The 13,708-nt window shown below is 44.4% G+C and overlaps 1 protein-coding gene and 1 long non-coding RNA gene across 2 annotated transcripts; both read left to right on the plus strand.

Annotated features, from left to right (window-relative positions):
• The first annotated feature begins 84 nt into the window (after window positions 1-84).
• LOC127924658 (zinc finger protein 664-like) lies at window positions 85-8,036 on the plus strand. Its single transcript, XM_052509374.1, has 2 exons — window positions 85-778; window positions 6,911-8,036. The coding sequence occupies exons 1-2, from the start codon at window positions 364-366 to the stop codon at window positions 7,714-7,716; spliced, it is 1,221 nt and encodes a 406-aa protein (XP_052365334.1). The 5' UTR covers window positions 85-363; the 3' UTR covers window positions 7,717-8,036.
• Window positions 8,037-10,729: 2,693 nt separating this feature from the next.
• On the plus strand, window positions 10,730-11,170 carry LOC127924665 (uncharacterized). The gene is made up of 2 exons (XR_008118549.1): window positions 10,730-10,952; window positions 11,110-11,170. It is a non-coding gene; the product is annotated as an uncharacterized LOC127924665 (long non-coding RNA).
• Window positions 11,171-13,708: the final 2,538 nt, after the last annotated feature.

Raw genomic sequence — 13,708 nt, forward strand, 5'->3', positions numbered from 1 at the left:
ATAAAATAAATTTTACTCAACTGCGTTACCCACTCCAGTCAGCAGATGGCGGTCTGGGAATTTAAGGCGATGCTGCTGGTGTGACGTATAATGAAGTGGACGGAACTCTTCTTTCAACAGCAGCAACAGTTAGTCAGACACCTCGGTAGCTTGATAGACAAAATAGACGAACCAATAAAGCTCTTTAGACGCTTTCGTGTATATTAGCCACTGTGTTTTAAACACACGCATATCGTCTAGTTAGTTATCCAATTAAATTTGATCCAATTTAATTTCATATTTACGGTGTTGTTTTTGTTCAAGCTTGGTCAGCTAGCAGGCTGGTTAAGTTAGCATTAGCCTACCTAGCTAACATCTCCGACGATGAGTTCACTAAGCTTCTCTCCTTCTAAAGAAGAGGTCTGCTGGACGGAGAAAGAGGGTCTGTGGCTGAACATTGTCGTGAAAGAGGAGAAGGAAGAAGAGGATGTCACAATACAAAAACAAGTAGCGGTTGATAAAGACGTTTCAGTGAAAGAAGAGAAAGGCGCGTTCAGAGTGAAAGAGGAGGAGGATGTTACAGTAAAAGAAGAGGAGGAAGAGAAAGAGGAGGATGCAGTTTTTGGAGTGAAAGAGGAGGAGGGGGAGATGACTGTCACATCGAAAAAGGAGGAGGAAGAAGAGGAGGACACTGGATATCTGGGCCCGGTTTCTCAAACGCATCTTAAAGCGTCCAATGGTTCTAACGGTGAACTTAGCAGTAAGATGCTTCTGAGAAACCGTTCCTCGATTTACACTAGTAAGTACTGTCTTATAAACAGAGTCACAAACTCTGCAATTGTTGAACTGATGTTTGGTGTTAAAGGGGATATCTGCAATTACAACATCCATATTTGGACTTTTCAATTATTTATTTATAGCCATTGGTTCTTGAAGAATATAACACATGCCTCATGAGCTTAGTTCAACTGTTTACCCCATCAGAACCCCAAATAAGCTTTTTTTACTATAATGTTTATAAACAATGTAAATCAACACTGAATAGCTTCAACATGGTTAAAACTATAATGTTGATATAATGGATGGTCAGTCCTTGCATCCATAGGTCTGTCTATGCATTTGAGAGTAGTTACGTTTCTCCAGCCCCATCCATCTTATTACCTAAACAGTGGTGGAATTACGTTACGGTGGAGCTTATGTTTTGGTTTCTGATGGTAATACAGTTGACATTTGAGGCATTTATAAGTTATATTCTTCAAGAATGATATAGTAAATGTGTATTTTTATAACTGCCAGTGTAGATTTCCTGTTGGGGGTCAATTTGTCTAGGATATATAGTATATTCTAGAATTCATTTATGAGGTCATAATGATAGTTTAACCAGGTTCCTATGATATATAGTATATTCTATAACTGCCAGTGTAGATTTCCTGTGGGGGTCAAGTTGTTACAGCTGTTAAGTCAAATTGTATAATATTCTGCCAATTTTTTCCCCACTTTTTTTTATGGCCTGTAGTCGGCTGGCCGATTCTTTGGTCGATAGGCTGTTTTGTTGACTAATATTTTTTGGTCAAGCAGTTGCAAATACACTACATATACAAATGTGTTCACACTTCAAATTAGTGGATTCAGCTATTTCAGCCACACCCGTTGCTGACTGGTGTATAAAATCGAGCACACCGCCATGCAATCTCCATAGACTAACATTGGCAGTAGAATGACCTTACTGAAGAGCTCAGTGACTTTAAAACGTGGCACCGTCATAGGATGCCACCTTTCCAACAAGTCAAATTTCTGCCCTGCTAGAGCTTCCCCTGGTCCACTGTATGTGCTGTTATTGTGAAGTGGAAACGTCTAAGAGCAACAACGGCTCAGCTGCAAAGTGGTAGGCCACACAAGCTCACAGAACGGGAAGGCCGAGTGCTGAAGCGTGTTCCAAACTGCCTCGGACGGCCGAGCGGACGCACACGAGCCCCGAGATCACCACGCGTAATGCATCGGCCGAAGTGGTGTGAAGGTTTCCGCCATTGGACTCTGGAGCATCGGACTGCCAGGTAATTCTGGAGCATCGGACTGCCAGGTAATTCTGGAGCATCGGACTGCCAGGTGATTCTGGAGCATCGGACTGCCAGGTGATTCTGGAGCATCGGACTGCCAGGTGATTCTGGAGCATCGGACTGCCAGGTGATTCTGGAGCATCGGACTGCCAGGTGATTCTGGAGCATCGGACTGCCAGGTGATTCTGGAGCATCGGACTGCCAGGTAATTCTGGAGCATCGGACTGCCAGGTGATTCTGGAGCATCGGACTGCCAGGTGATTCTGGAGCATCGGACTGCCAGGTAATTCTGGAGCATCGGACTGCCAGGTGATTCTGGAGCATCGGACTGCCAGGTGATTCTGGAGCATCGGACTGCCAGCTGGTGAAGTGTGATTCATTCTTGACGGACAAATCTGGTTTTAGCGGGTGCTACCTGCCTGAATGCATAGTTCCAACTGTAAAGTTTGGTGGAAAGAGGAATAATGATCTGGGGCTGTTTTCATGGATCAGGCCCCTTTAGTTCCAGTGAAGGGACATGTTAATGCTACAGCATACAACGACATTCTAGCACATTCTGTGCTTCCAAATCCGTAGCAACAGTTTGACCCTTTCCTGTTTCAGCATGACAATTCCCTTGTGCATAAAGCCAAGTCCAAACAGAAATGGTTTGTCGAGGTACGGTGTGGAAGAGCTTGACTTGCCTGCACACAACTGCATATTAATGCCCATGATTTTGGAATGAGATGTTCGACGAGCAGGTGTCCACATACTGTTGGTCATGTAGTGTCCTGTTGGTCATGTAGTGTCCACATACTGTTGGTCATGTAGTGTCCACATACTGTTGGTCATGTAGTGTCCACATACTGTTGGTCATGTAGTGTCCACATACTGTTGGTCATGTAGTGTCCGCATACTGTTGGTCATGTAGTGTCCTGTTGGTCATGTAGTGTCCACGTACTGTTGGTCATGTAGTGTCCACATACTGTTGGTCATGTAGTGTCCACGTACTGTTGGTCATGTAGTGTCCTGTTGGTCATGTAGTGTACTGTTGGTCATGTAGTGTCCACATACTGTTGGTCATGTAGTGTCCACGTACTGTTGGCCATGTAGTGTCCTGTTGGCCATGTAGTGTCCTGTTGGTCATGTAGTGTCCTGTTGGTCATGTAGTGTCCACGTACTGTTGGTCATGTAGTGTACTGTTGGTCATGTAGTGTCCACGTACTGTTGGTCATGTAGTGTCATGTAGTGTATTATAACGTTTTGCTACCGTTACATTCCTGTGGTAGTATTGTGTTGGGAGTGTCAGTGTAGGATGTGGGGTAGAGTCTGGTCAGTGTGGGTGTAGAGTCTGGTCAGTGTGGGTGTAGAGTCTGGTCAGTGTGGGTGTAGAGTCTGGTCAGTGTGTGGGTAGAGTCTGGTCAGTGTGGGTGTAGAGTCTGGTCAGTGTGGGGGTAGAGTCTGGTCAGTGTGGGGGTAGAGTCTGGTCAGTGTGGGGGTAGAGTCTGGTCAGTGTGTGTGGTCAGTGTGGGGGTAGAGTCTGGTCAGTGTGGGGGTAGAGTCTGGTCAGTGTGGGGTAGAGTCTGGTGAGTGTGGGGGTAGAGTGTAGTGAGTGTGCGGGTAGAGTGTAGTGAGTGTGCAGGTAGAGTGTAGTGAGTGTGCAGGTAGAGTGTAGTGAGTGTGCAGGTAGAGTGTGGTGAGTGTGCAGGTAGAGTGTGGTGAGTGTGCAGGTAGAGTGTAGTGAGTGTGCAGGTAGAGTGTAGTGAGTGTGCAGGTAGAGTGTAGTGAGTGTGCAGGTAGAGTGTAGTGAGTGTGCAGGTAGAGTGTAGTAAGTGTGCAGGTAGAGTCAGTGGAGCAGCTGTCCAGCGGTCTTATGGTTTGGGGGTAGAAGCTGTTCAGGAGCCTTTTGGTCCCAGGCTTGGCAATCTGGTACTGCTTGCTGTGCGGTAGCGGAGAGTACTGTCTGTCACTTGGGTGGCTGGAGTCTTTTGACAATTTTTGGAGCCTTCCTCTAACACCGCCTGGTATAGAGGTCCTGGATGGCAGGAAGCTTGGCCCCAGTGATCTACTGGGCCGTACGCAGTACCCTCTGTAGTGCCTTGCGGTAGGAGTCCGAGCAGTTGCCATACCAGGGTAGTGATGAAACCATTCAGGATGCTCTCGATGGTGCAGCTGTAAAACCTTTTGAGGATCTTTTGAGGACCCATGCCAAATCTTTTCAGTCTCCTGAGGAGGAATAGGCTTTGTTGTGCCCTCTTCACGACTGTCTTGGTGTGTTTTGTCAATGTGAATGGGGGGCGTGTTCGGCCCTCCGTTTCCTGTAGTCCACCATCAGCTCCTTTTGTCTTGCCCACGTTGAGGAAGAGGTTGTTATCCTGGCACCACACTGTCAGGTCTCTGACCTCCTCCCTGTAGGCTGTCTCATCGTTGAGGAAGAGGTTGTTGTCCTGGCACCACACTGCCAGGTCTCTGACCTCCTCCCTATAGGCTGTCTCATCGTTGAGGAAGAGGTTGTTGTCCTGGCACCACACTGTCAGGTCTCTGACCTCCTCCCTGTAGGCTGTCTCATCGTTGAGGAAGAGGTTGTTATCCTGGCACCACACTGTCAGGTCTCTGACCTCCTCCCTGTAGCCTGTCTCATCGTTGAGGAAGAGGTTGTTATCCTGGCACCACACTGTCAGGTCTCTGACCTCCTCCCTATAGGCTGTCTCATCGTTGAGGAAGAGGTTGTTGTCCTGTTGGCACCACACTGTCAGATCTCTGACCTCCTCCCTGTAGCCTGTCTCATCGTTGAGGAAGAGGTTGTTATCCTGGCACCACACTGTCAGGTCTCTGACCTCCTCCCTGTAGGCTGTCTCATCGTTGAGGAAGAGGTTGTTGTCCTGGCACCACACTGCCAGGTCTCTGACCTCCTCCCTGTAGGCTGTCTCATCGTTGAGGAAGAGGTTGTTGTCCTGGCACCACACTGTCAGGTCTCTGACCTCCTCCCTGTAGGCTGTCTCATCGTTGAGGAAGAGGTTGTTGTCCTGGCACCACACTGTCAGATCTCTGACCTCCTCCCTGTAGCCTGTCTCATCGTTGAGGAAGAGGTTGTTATCCTGGCACCACACTGTCAGGTCTCTGACCTCCTCCCTGTAGCCTGTCTCATCATCATCTGTGATCAGGCCTACCACCGTCTGGTTGTCAGCTTAATGATGGTGGTGGAGTGTTGCGCTGCCATACAGTTGATGGTGAACTTGGAAGTAGAGGATCAGTATGGCGGATGATTTAAAAATGATTTGTTTTTTAAAGAAATGGAGCCGCTCAACATTTACATTACACTTAGTCATCTTGCAGACTCCCGTCCAGAGTGACCCACAGCAGCAACCAGGGTCAAGCGCCCCCCGCCCAAGGGAACGTCGACAGATCTCTCACCAAGCTCCTGTTGGCCACCGGCCCAAAGCTCTCAACTGCCAGGTCACAAACCATCCAAGACGGATGGATCCCAGAGAGCCCCTCGTCCCCCCGGGGGTCCTTAGCTTAGTGATGAGCTTTGAGGACACTATGGTGCTGAACGCTGAGCTGTAGTCGATGAATAGAGAGAGAGATCCCAGAGAGCCCCTCGTCCCCCGGGGTCCTTAGCTTAGTGATGAGCTTTGAGGACACTATGGTGCTGAACGCTGAGCTGTAGTCGATGAATAGAGAGAGAGATCCCAGAGAGCCCCTCGTCCCCCGGGGTCCTTAGCTTAGTGATGAGCTTTGAGGGCACTATGGTGTTGAACGCTGAGCTGTAGTCGATGAATAGCATTCTCACGTAGGTGTTCCTTTTGTCCAGGTGGGAAAGGGCAGTGTGGAGTGCAATAGAGAATGCAATCTGTGGATCTTGTTGAAACGGTATGCAAATTAGGAGTGGGTCTAGGGTTTTGGGATAATGGTGTTGGTGTGAGCCATGACCAGCCTTTCAAAGCACTTCATGGCTACAGATGTGAATGACGGGGCAGTAGTCATTGAAACCAGTTACCTTGGCGTTCTTGTGCACAGGGATTATGGTGGTTTGAAACATGTAGGTATTACAGACTGGGTCAGGATGCGGCGGAGGCAGCAGCAGCAGAGAAACAGGAAACAGGAAACAGCCCTATTAGGATGGGATTAGTTTTACTGGGGTGGGCAGGTACATTAGGAATGTCTAGTTTGAGAAACAGGAAACAGCCATATTAGGATGGGACTAGTTTTACTGGGGTGGGCAGGTACATTAGGAATGTCTAGTTTGAGAAACAGGAAACAGCCATATTAGGATGGGACTAGTTTTACTGGGGTGGGCAGGTACATTAGAAATGTCTAGTTTGAGAAACAGGAAACATCCCTATTAGGATGGGATTAGTTTTACTGGGGTGGGCAGGTACATTAGAAATGTCTAGTTTGAGAAACAGATACCTCACCTCAACGTGCCGAAGAAAAGAAAAAAAACGAAGAAGAAAATTCTTTAAAAAACATTTTTTTTAACCTTTATTTAACCAGGCAACTCAGTTAAGAACAAATTCTTATTTTCAATGACGGCCTAAGAACAGTGGGTTAACTGCCTGTTCAGGGGCAGAACGACAGATTTGTACCTTGTCAGCTCGGGGATATGAACTTGCAACCTTTCGGTTACTAGTACAAAGCTCTAACCACTAGGCTACCCTGCCGCCCCCTCTAACCACTAGGCTACCTGACCCCCCTCCCCTCTAACCAATAGGCTACCTGACTCCCCTCCCCTCTAACCACTAGGCTACCCTGCCGCCCCTTCTGTCTTAAGACAATTGTTAAACAAGTTTGGACACAACATCATGTGCATCACTTTTTAGTTAAAATAACCAGTGGATTTCTGCTGTTGTGGCCTTTTAACCATCTGTCTGACTTTGTTGTTGTTCACACAGGAGAAGGATGTGACTATCGTGGATCCTCTGGGGAGCCTCAACAACAGCATGATGCTGAAGAGACAGAGAAGAGTCTCTCCACATCAGAACACCTCAAACACCAGCAGAGACCCAGAGGGAAGAAACCTCACCACTGCTCTGACTGTGGGAAGAGATTCCCCTCTTCAGCTGACCTTAAAAGACATCTGAGAATCCACACGGGAGAGAAACCTAATAGCTGTGATCAATGTGGGAAGAGTTTTAGTGTTACAAGCAGCCTGAAAGCACACCAGAAAACACACACAGGAGAGAAACCTTATAGCTGTGATCAATGTGGGAAGAGATTTGTTACATCTAGCAGTCTGACTATACACCAGAGAATACACACTGGTGAGAAACCTTATAGCTGTGATCGATGTGGGAAGAGTTTTAATGTTCCAAGCAGCCTGAAAACACATCAGAGAACACACACAGGAGATAGACCTTACAGCTGTAGTCAATGTGGGAAGAGGTTTACTTCATCGAGCCAGCTGACTATTCACGAGAGAACACACACAGGAGAGAAACCTTATAGCTGTAGTCAATGTGAGAAGAGGTTTACTCATTCAAGCAACCTGATGGTACATTTGAGAACGCACACTGGAGAGAAACCTTATAGCTGTGATCAATGTGGCAAGAGTTTTGTTACATCTAGCTGTCTGACTATGCACCAGAGAACACACACAGGAGAGAAACCTTTTAGCTGTGATCAATGTGGGGAAGAGTTTCACTCAGGCAAATATCCTGATAGCACACCGGAGAACACACACAGGAGAGAAACCTCATAGCTGTGATCAATGTGGGAAGAGTTACTCTGGTAAAAGATCTCTTATTAAACACCAGAAAATACATGAAGGACTTGTTTCATGATATCAATGAAATGATGTCACAATGTAGAATGTTTTAACATTGTAGTAGGAGTATTCTAATGATGTCATAATGTAGAACCCTAAATGATTGTCTCCTGTTCTATTGATTTCAGCATGATGTGGATATTATCCTCATCAGGGGGAAAATCCAGGTTCTGAATTGAAAGAGTACTATTTATGTGATTAAAATCGTGTTGTGTTAGACTTACCTCGTCAGTGACCCACTTGAATTAAACTGTACACATTATTCCCAGATTCCTTGTGGTTTTTGAGCTGTTAGTTTTAACAGGAAGTGCAACCTCATCTCCTCCTCTCGGCACAATTGATTTCAAAGTGATATTTATATGAGTGATTACAAATAAGTGTTGCGTTCCTTTGTTTAGCGACCCCTATATTTAAATGCATCAGTCCAAAATGTAGCTGACTGTCTTCTGCAGGTTGTCCTCTAACCAGGGAGGTAAAATATATCTCCCATTTCCATGTGTTTTTTTTAGTTGTGTTAGCATTAATAGCATTTACAGCCTGATTTCCCCCCTAATAGATATATCAGTGATTTATTGCCTCTTGTTGTTTCTGGAAATTGGTTATGCCTAAACCTAACCTTAAATAAACCTAACATTAACCATACTGCTAACCCTAATGCCTAAACCTAACCTTAAATAACCCTAACATTAACCATACTGCTAACCCTAATGCCTAAACCTAACCTTAAATAACCCTAACATTAACCATACTGCTAACCCTAACCGTACTACTAACCCTAACATTAACCATACTGCTAACCCTAACATTACATTTGTTTTTTCATACATTTTTACAATATCGCACATTTTGGCTCCAGCTGGTCCGTCTAGCGGAAATCTGTCAGTTCTGCCGACATGACGAGACTCGTGACAATAAACATCAACCTGCTTAAGAGGCATCAGAAGAAGACAGACGTAATATTACCAATTGTATATTGCAGGATAATGTTAGATATAGACATAGCTGGACATAAATGGTTGTTTTGTTTAACTATGAATTTTATTTAGGCTTCTTCTAAACCATAGCTTTCTACTACAGATAATAAAACGATTCCTTCCGGTTACTAGTCCAACGCTCTAACCACTAGGCTACCCTGCCGCCTCTACACTAACCATTAGGCTACCCTGCCGCCTCTACACTCTAACCATTAGGCTACCCTGCCGCCTCTACACTCTAACCACTAGGCTACCCTAACGCCCCGTTATAACTTTAGGCCTAAAAGATAAAAATTTTCTGTCACATTTTACAGTCTTCAGGAATAAGACTTTTGAACTATGAAGTATAAATGTGTTTAACCTGAGCATAACCCTAAAACTAAGCACTTATGAGCCTACTCTGTCGTTTATGATTTTGTTTGTCATGGAGGACTGATTGGGCTCATTGCTTCCGGTTGATAAAGAAATGCTGCTCTCTGAAAGGCAGGTGCTATTTGCAGGGACGCAGCTTTAACTGGAGCCGGGGTCGTCCCCCCACACATTCTGAAATTTCACTTTTACCTAGTTATATCATTGCAATGTGATACAAAAACGGACAGAGGTGTGCTTTAGGACCATGCGGACGGTTCAGAGCGGTCTTCTTTTTTGGAGTTTTCAACTGGCTGGGTTGAGCACCACAGAGCAGACAGACAGGCTGTGTGAAAAAAGGAAAGCTAATTATGAATAAACCATTTAAATAGACTCACATTCACTGAACATTTAGTGTAGCAGTTAGCAGTGTTATTATTATTATTATGTTTATTACCTTTTGTTTAACCAGGCAAGTCAGTTTTAAGAACAACTTCTTATTTACAATGACGGTCTACTCCGGCCAAACCCAGACGACGCCGAATTGTGCACCGGCATATAGGTAATCAGGTCGTGACTACAACTACATTATTACGTCTTTAAAACTACACTGTGTTGCTACATTGGTGAGTAAAAACTTCCTACCGTTTAACTTTTTTTTTCCTGAAAATAAAATATTAATTTCTCTCAACTGCGTTACCCACTCCAGTCAGCAGATGGCGGTCTGAAACTTTAAGGCGATGCTGCTGGTGTGACGTATAATGTAGTGGACGGAACGCTTCTTTCATCAGCAGCAACAGTTAGTCAGACACCTCCGTAGCTTGATAGACGAAATAGACGAACCAATAAAGCTCTTTAGACGCTTTAGTGTATATTAGCCACTGTATTTTAAACACACTTCTGTCGTCTTGTTAGTTATCCACTTTAATGTCATATTTGCGGTGTTGTTATTAGTCAGCTGGTTAAGTTAGCATTAGCATAGCTAGCTAACATCTCCGACATGAGTTCACTAAACTACTCTCCTCCTGATAAAGAAGAGGAGGTCTGCTGGACGGATGAAGAAGCTCTCATGAAAGAGGAAGAGGAGGCTGTTACAATACAAAAACAAGTAGAGGGTGAGGCTGTTACGGTGAAAGAAGAAGAGAAAGACGTTTCAGTGAAAGAAGAGGAAGATGCGTTCAGAGTGAAAGAGGAGGATGTTACAGTAAAAGAAGAGGAGGAAGATAAAGAGGAGATGACTGTCACGTCGAAAAAGGAGGAGGAAGAAGAGGAGGAAACTGGATATCTGGGCCCGGATTCCCAAACGCATCTTAAGGCATCCAATGGTTCTAATGATGAATTTAGCCATAAGATGGTTTTGAGAAACCGTTCCCTGATTAACACTAGTAAGTACTGTCTTAAATACAGAGGTGCAAACTCTGCAGTTGTTGAACTGATGTTTGGTGTTAAAGCGGAAATCTGCAAATGCTACATTTATATTATTACTTTTAAATTAGTAATTTATAGGCATTGATTCTTGAAGAATATAACACATGCCTCATGTGTAACTGACAGTTAGACTTACAGGTTATGTCGTTGTCTTTTGTTTGAATTGTTTATGTGTCCGCTGTGCAGGGAAATGATAATACAAGCGGAACTACGTAGCTAATACTGTTGTAACGGGGATCCTTATTGTAGCAACACACCTTTGGAGGAAGGCAATCCTGCGCTGCGTTAGCTAAGTTTTCATGTCATCGGGTGTAGTTCATAATGGTTGAAGAGTGTATGTTAGGATGAAGTGTGAATTCATGCCAGGAATAATAAGTGTGAAGTTTAATTTCCTCCCTTCTGTAATAAGCAGCCAATGAGGTATTTGTTCCTTTATTCATGTGTTAATCTGAACCTGTTATAACGCCGGTTAAACTGTTATGTATGTAAGCACTTCAGAGTTATACCAAGCTAATAAGTCACTCGTAAGATAAGGTCGTAAGAGTGTGCTTAACTGTATTTTTCATTTACTTTATAGTTCTCACGGAAGGTGATAATTCTGACTAAAACTACAGAATAAAGCCGCCAGTTAAAATCAAGGAACGGTTGTGCTCGTGGTTACTGAAGGAGCTACAGTGAGAACTCAATGCTCTTCACGAGCAAGAGAGAAAGAAGAATCTCATCCAGCTGTAAAACATCTACAAGATTCCCAAATCCTGGTAGACCTTGTCATCTGCCAGATAAGAGTTTGCACCTACCTGCAAACTAAGAAGAAAATCTCCACATAAGGAAGCATCGTGAGGCAACATAAGGTCAAGACTAACAGGAAAGTCAGACACGCAAGTACAAGTCAAGGTGTTTGAAGGTGGTCCTAGCCTTCTGAACAGCTAATAAGAGACTTTAAGATCACAATTCGTAAGGACTGGAGATAGTTGTCTATTTCATAAAGACTCTGGTATTATGCATTTGCTCTTTCTATCTTAATGTATCGCTGGTATGTGTATTACTGAAAAATATTATTTGATACTTACTAAATATATATATATATAGTCACAAACATTAAGGGTCAGCGTACACCTATTAATTCTATTTTCACCTGTAAGTTAATAGTGTAATTGTTTGGTAAGGTGTTTGTTCAAGCCTTTGTTTCAAGCATTATACATGTTTATACCACGTACTGAGGTATAAATTACAGTGAATTAGAGTATAAATTACCTACTCACTTATCCAAACCTTAGCTAGAATTGATTTGACTTGATTTAGAATGTCAGAAAGAGGTAGTTTCACTAAAGGTGATAGAGATGGGGTGGGTCAAGTTGAGCAGCTGCAGCAACACCTCGCAAACTTCGAGCCTTCATCAGAACAAACAGAGCAGCAGGAAGAGGTAGCACAACAAGAGCCACGAGAAAGGTGAGAGAGGGTCCGCAGGTTAACTGAAAAGGGCAGAGAACTGCGCGACGAAAGGTGGAGACAGCTCGAACAACGTTTCAGGGTCAGCTATGAGAAGTGGAAGGCTCTGGTAAAGGAAGCAAAACTGTCACTGACAGGTTGTTGCTCTGAAGACCTACTAGAAGACCTCTTAAACAAGATTAGCCATACCTCTACAGAGCTAAACCGTGTCTATGTAAATTTGCGTCAAATCGACATTCCCGACAACGATATACGACGCAGAGTTGATACTTGTGAAGCAGTTACAATGTCTATTATCAAGACTGTAAGGTGTCATTTAAAAAGGCAGGGAAGAAGGTCAAAGTAACCAGATAGAGTTGCACTGGAAGGACAGCAATTCCTTGTGCATGTCCGAACTCTCACATAAGTCAAGTCCCAACTATCAGCCCTCAAGTGCTTCCTCCCAGTCTCAAAACAACTCAAAGGTCAACTCCAGATGCTCAAGCGTGTCATCTGTCAAGAGACAAGAGGCTGCGGAAGTTGCTGCTAACCAAGCAGCTTTAGAAGTAATGGTTAGCAAGAACGCCAACTAGAAGAGCTTCAGCGACTCGAAGATGAAGATAAGAGGACAGCGGAGCAAGAAGCTGAGGCTGTGAAACGCAGCTTAGAAGAAGCTAGGCTGCGAGTCAAGTTAGAGGTAGAAAATGCTGCCAGACGAAGGACACTAGAAGACAAGCGTAGAGAGTTAGAGCACCTAGAAGTGCTCAAGAAACTAAATGCTGCCAAGGCGCGAATGCAAGTGTATGAGCAAGATGAAAACTCAGAGGACGAGAAGAGAGAACTACTCTCTAACTGCAAGTATGTGAAAGAAGTCATGCACAGAAGTGGCTCATTTCACAGTCTCTCACCACAACATGTTGTGACAAGCACACAGCAAGAAGATGGCACCAAGACCATGTTCAGGTTACTAGCGGAAGCAATCAGTGAAAGCCGCCTCCCCATACCAGAACCAGTAACATTCAATGGAGAGCCTCTCTCGTACACTGACTGGAAGGTCTCTTTTCAGACTCTGATAGACAGGAAGAACATACCAACAACTGAGAAGATATATTACTTAAGAAAATATGTCGGTGGGCCTGCCAAGAAAGCCATCGAAAGTTACTTTATGTTAGGAACAGAATCAGCCTACCATGCTGCTTGGACCATTCTTGAAGAAAGGTACGGAAACAAATTCTTCATCGCCAAGTCTTTCAGAGATAAGCTCAATGCATGGCCTACGATAGGATCAAGGACAGTCTTGAACTTAGAGACCTTGTAGACTTTCTTCGCAGCTGTGAAGCTGCTATGTCTCAGAATAAGGGCCTGGAGGTGCTTAATGACTGTAATGAAAACCAAAAGATCCTCGCTAAACTTCCAGATTGGCTAACTTCAAGATGGAATAGAAAGGTCACAGACATCTTAGAAGAAACGGAGATCTTTCCTAGCTTCAGTCAGTTTGTGAAGTTTCTCACAAGAGAAGCCAAGATTGCTTGCAACTGTAACATCCTTCATGCTTTGAAACCAAGTGAAGATGGGAAACTTAAGACGCCAAGGATTCAAAACCCCGGAGCAAGGGTATTAGCAACTAACTCTGATGAGAAAGATACTGTTACTAGTTGTGTCTTCTGTGAGAAGTCAGGTCACAGTCTCCACAAATGCTGGAAGTTCATGGATAAGCCCACCCAGAGCGACAGAAGTTTGTTCAAGAG

Source organism: Oncorhynchus keta, unplaced genomic scaffold, assembly GCF_023373465.1.
Source record: "Oncorhynchus keta strain PuntledgeMale-10-30-2019 unplaced genomic scaffold, Oket_V2 Un_contig_4398_pilon_pilon, whole genome shotgun sequence".
NCBI lineage: Eukaryota > Metazoa > Chordata > Actinopteri > Salmoniformes > Salmonidae > Oncorhynchus > Oncorhynchus keta.

Coding starts and splice junctions, on each gene's coding strand:
- LOC127924658 (XM_052509374.1), top strand. CDS start 364: ATGAGTTCACTAAGCTTCTCTCCTTCTAAAGAAGAGGTCTGCTGGACG. Junction 779..6,910: donor CCGTTCCTCGATTTACACTA/GTAAGTACTGTC, acceptor TTGTTCACACAG/GAGAAGGATGTGACTATCGT.